Consider the following 4,529-nt stretch of genomic DNA (forward strand, 5'->3'; position numbering starts at 1 on the left):
ATAATCCATCTGCCAATCACTAGCGACGGATGTGTCTGAAACACGTGGACAATGAGCACGAGTGGATTAGTTGTCTCACTAAAAGCAAGGGCATTTACTCTGTCACAACCCATACTTACCCGAGAGAGTTATTTGCGAACATTGGCTATTCGAACCCCCTTTCAAGATCATGTATGGTTACCCTTCTTCTTCTTCTTCTTCTTCTTCTTCTTCTTCTTCTTCTTCTTCTTCTTCTTCTTCTTCTCCTTTCTCCTTCTCCTTCTCCTTCTCCTTCTCCTTCTCCTTCTCCTTCTGCGCACTTGGTCTTGTGCTTGCGTGTACACACGAAGGGGGTTAAGTCACTAGCAGGTCTGCACATAAGTTGACCTGGGAGATCGGAAAAATCTCCACTCTTAACCCACCAGGCGGCAGCGACCGGGATTCGAACTCACGACCTCCCGATTAGGAGCCCGACGTCTTACCACCACGCCACTGCGCCCGTCTGTATGGTTACCCTGAAATGTATATTCCAAGGGCCTACTACTATTCCTCCTGCTGCTACTATCCCTCTTTCTCCCCCCCCCCCACCCCCCCACCCCACCCCATCCCCCATCCCCCACCTTCTCTTGCTCCTTCTTCTTTCTCCCCCTAGTCCTCGCGTCCCTACTTCTCCTTCTCCTATATGTCTTATTTCTATTCTCATCAGTCTTCTCCTCCTCCTACGTAAAGATTTCTTAGATTACAGTCTGGAAACTTGCAAAGAGATACATACATTTATCTCTCCATTTCTGAGACGTGGTGTTCGACGTGACATTATCTTGTTTTGTGCACACAGAGAGCGCCAAACTTCAATCCCCGCAAGCGTGGGATGGATATTTATCAGAGTGGCATTTAGTCAATAAGATGATAATTCTCATATCGATCTGCTGTTTCAGGTCAGGAGAACGCTGCAGTAGAAGTGCACTGGGACTACGGCAACTCTTCCCAAGTTTCTAGACACAACGTCATATCCCCCCGCAGCCTCCTTCTGGAGCAGCCAATCAAAAACCCTCTTCCGCACGGCCATATGCGGATTACGTCGACGTCACCGGTTCTTGTGTACGTCGTCATCGAAATGTGCGGAAAAGTGGCAGGGAGCGCGGACGCCGTGACGTCATCTGACGCGCGGTGTGACGTCAATGCCTTCTTCCTGCCTCCAGTGGAGCAGTTTTTTCGGTGCGCAGCGGACGTGAGTGAGAATTCCTGCGACACCGTTTGCCCTGCTTTCTGGAACTCTGGCGAATGCGCGCTGAAGAGAGCTATGAGCGGTAATCAAAGTTCTGAGGCGTCTGACTCTGTGAAGGGCGTGGTAATGCCAAGCAGCAGTGGTAGTGCGAGCGAGGAAAGCAGGACTTGGCACGTTCACCACGAGCTGAACGGAACCTCGTTCAACACCACAGACGCTTGCGTGCTGGCGAACGCCACTTACCTCCCCTTCCGACTCGATCTGGCTTCCGGAAGCTTCCTGCCGGCCGGGACGAGGCTGGCCAAGCTGTACAGCGCGTGCGTGCCAAACATCAGCGCGCAGGGCGGCGAGGGCGATGGCGCGGACAACGACTGCGACGGGCTGGTCGACGAGGAGGTGGAGAACATGGAGGACGACGACGGCGACGACAGAGTGGACGAGGACACGTCGTCGGACTGTGCCGACGGCGCCAGCTCCAGAGCGGCACGAAGCGGAGGCTTGCAGAGAGCCGTGGCGGAACCGGGACCCCCCTGGTTTTTCGACTACGAGGAGGAGGACTCTGAGATGCCTCTGCTGGCGGTCATCATCTCCCTGTCCGTGGCCATCTTCGCCGTCATCGCCGTCATCAGCATCTTCCTGCTGATGGAGGTGATGTCACGGCGCCGCCAGATCCGCAACACCAAGATTCGACCCTTCGTCTCCTGACTAGGACGCCCCTCTCCGTGTGACTCCGCTCAGCCCAAGTCGCCCAGCAAACCCAAGCGCTTCTCGGCCACAGGCTTGCGAAACAAGAAGGACATCAAGAGCGAGATGGAGCTGGTAGAGCTTCATATTCCTTAACAAGGGAAAATTAGAGACAAGGATACAAGTGGGGGATAGCATTTAGGGTAGAAGCAATGGGACAAAGTAAACGTTTTGGGACAGAGCTGCATAATCCGTAATAAGGGAAAATGATAGACAAGGAAAGGAAACTCGTGAGAAAGTAGCATTTATGGTGGAAGTATGGGGACATAGCTGCATATACCGTAACAAGGGATACTTATTGACCAGGAAAAAATGGGAAATTTAGGAAAGAAGTATTGGGACAGAGCTGCATATTCCGTAATAAGGGACAATTATAGACAAAGAAACAAGTGGGGCAATAGCATTTTGGGACAGAAGTATTAGTACATATTCTGTAGTGGTCAAAAAAGACAAGATAAAAAGTCAGAAAATAGTGGTTATGGCAGTAGTGAAACAACCTAATTTATGGGATTTTTAAATAAAGTAACATATTAATCGTTCACAAAACACAAAGAGAACAGAACCTGTTGAACTTTGGTAGAGACAAATGAGAAGATGAGCACTTAACTTCGGTGGGGTTTCATTGCACACAAAAAGGCTAGCTGCAATTATTGTACTAACTTTTATGCATGTTTGTTCAAATCAAAGAAAACAACGTTTTAACTCCTTAGAAGCTATGCTTTGTTCATAGGACACACGAAGATATGAGAAACTACAGCAGATGGGTACTGGACACAAATTGTACATTGTTCAGATCAAATGTGAAAGAAGGGTAATTAAGTAACTGATTTTGTCTTTGCTTTAGCCAGCTTTTACTGCAGCCAACTAAGTATAAGCTTTAAGTTCGTCTTGTAACAGCGGTATAAATGAAGAACGAATGGCGACAAAGAACAACTTTTCTTTTCATTCACACGGGGAGGATGGCGTTCCTATTTGCGGAGAACTTTCACATTTAACAACACTTTTGACTTAAGCCTACACATTTGTCAAAGAGAACCCTTTTTATGGGTCTGTGTGTGAACATGATATCTGGTCCTGTATCTCTTCATAAAGAGACCCTTTCTAAGGGTTTGTGTGAGCTGACAATTAAAAGTGTTTGCGATAAACACAGCAAACTGACCAGATAATACCTGTATTACACACAGCTTGACTGTTTTCGTGGTGAATGAAACATTCATTTGTGAATAATTGTTTATGAAAAAAATGTTGTTATAACTCCCTTTTTGTTTTTTCTTTTTTTGTATGTGAGAAAATGTTGTGCATACTGATCGTTTTTGGTCTAGTTTTGAGTGTTGTGTTGGACTTGGGTTTTTTTCTGCACACGCAGCATAATCTGCTCTTGACATAATTACAGAAACTTGCCTTGCACTGGTTGCATATATATGTATATATCTCTTTGTTGACGGTGTGGGTATTTCGTTATACTGCATGATGACGATTTGTGTGTACATGAAGGCGCCTATGAATATTGTGTACAATAATTTTGATTATTATTCTCTCTCTCTCTCTCTCTCTCTCTCTCTCTCTCTCTCTCTCTCTCTCTCTCTCTCTCTCTCTCTCTCTCTCTCTCTCTCTCTCTCTCTCTCTCTCTCTCTCTCTCTCTCTTCCCCCCTACCCCCTCTCTCTCCCTCCCTCTCTCTTACTCTCTCTCCTTTTCCGTTCTCATTCTCTCTCTTTTGTTCCGTTCTCTCTCTCTCTCTCTCTCTCTCTCTCTCTCTCTCTCTCTCTCTCTCTCTCTCTCTCTCTCTCTCCCTGTCTCGCTGTCTCTGTCTGTCTGTCTGTCTGTCTGTCTCTCTCTCTCCCGCTCTCTCTCTCTCTCTCTCTCTCTCTCTCTCTCTCTCTCTCTCTCTCTCTCTCTCTCTCTCTCTCTCTCTCTCTCTCTCTCTCTCTCTCTTTTAGTGTATTTGTGTGTAATGAAAAACATGGGAAAAGGTGGTTTATTTTTTCTGTCTTTGGTATGCTAACGTAGATTCAATACCCCTTTGATTTTCAACTATCGGTAACATGGATCATGAAGGATCTCAACCAACATTGAAAACTCGGCAGGTTTCAAGTAGAAGGGAAGCAACTGCGTCCGCAACCTAACGTTGTTGAATTGCGTAGATTGTTTCCCTTGGCTCTTGTTGATTTGTACCTTATTCACCATCAAAATCCTCGTAATTGTTTTTATTTTTAGTTTGTTGTTTCTTCTCATCGTCTGTCTGTTTGTCTGTCAATGAGAGAAAGAGAGAGAGAGAGAGTGTGTGTGTGTGTGTGTGTGTGTGTGTGTGTGTGTGTGTGTGTGTGTGTGTGTGTGTGTGTGTGTGTGTGCGTGTGTGTGTGTGTGTGTGTGTGTCAATGAGGTAAGGCGTTTGAGTGTACCTCTGTTTATATTCCGCGGGTCGGGACATTGAATTATTTTGTTTGTTTGTCTGTCTTATTGTCTATCTGTCTGTCAAAAGGGGTTTACAGACATGGCCTCGAATTCTCTGTGTTGCTATTTTATCCAGAATTCATGAACATCACGATTTGTTTCCGTGATCCCCACTATGTAGATGTTTTG

General features: G+C 46.4%; 1 protein-coding gene across 1 annotated transcript; it reads left to right on the plus strand.

Moving 5' to 3' along the window:
- The first annotated feature begins 909 nt into the window (after positions 1-909).
- Positions 910-3,555, plus strand: LOC138954314 (uncharacterized). Its single transcript, XM_070326188.1, has one exon. The coding sequence runs from the start codon at positions 1,046-1,048 to the stop codon at positions 1,907-1,909; it is 864 nt and encodes a 287-aa protein (XP_070182289.1). The 5' UTR covers positions 910-1,045; the 3' UTR covers positions 1,910-3,555.
- The last annotated feature ends 974 nt before the right edge of the window (positions 3,556-4,529 follow it).

This window comes from Littorina saxatilis, unplaced genomic scaffold, assembly GCF_037325665.1.
Source record: "Littorina saxatilis isolate snail1 unplaced genomic scaffold, US_GU_Lsax_2.0 scaffold_559, whole genome shotgun sequence".
NCBI classification, from domain to species: Eukaryota; Metazoa; Mollusca; class Gastropoda; order Littorinimorpha; family Littorinidae; genus Littorina; species Littorina saxatilis.

Excerpts from the sequence above, each read along its gene's own strand:
- LOC138954314 (XM_070326188.1), top strand. The coding sequence starts at position 1,046 with ATGCGGATTACGTCGACGTCACCGGTTCTTGTGTACGTCGTCATCGAA.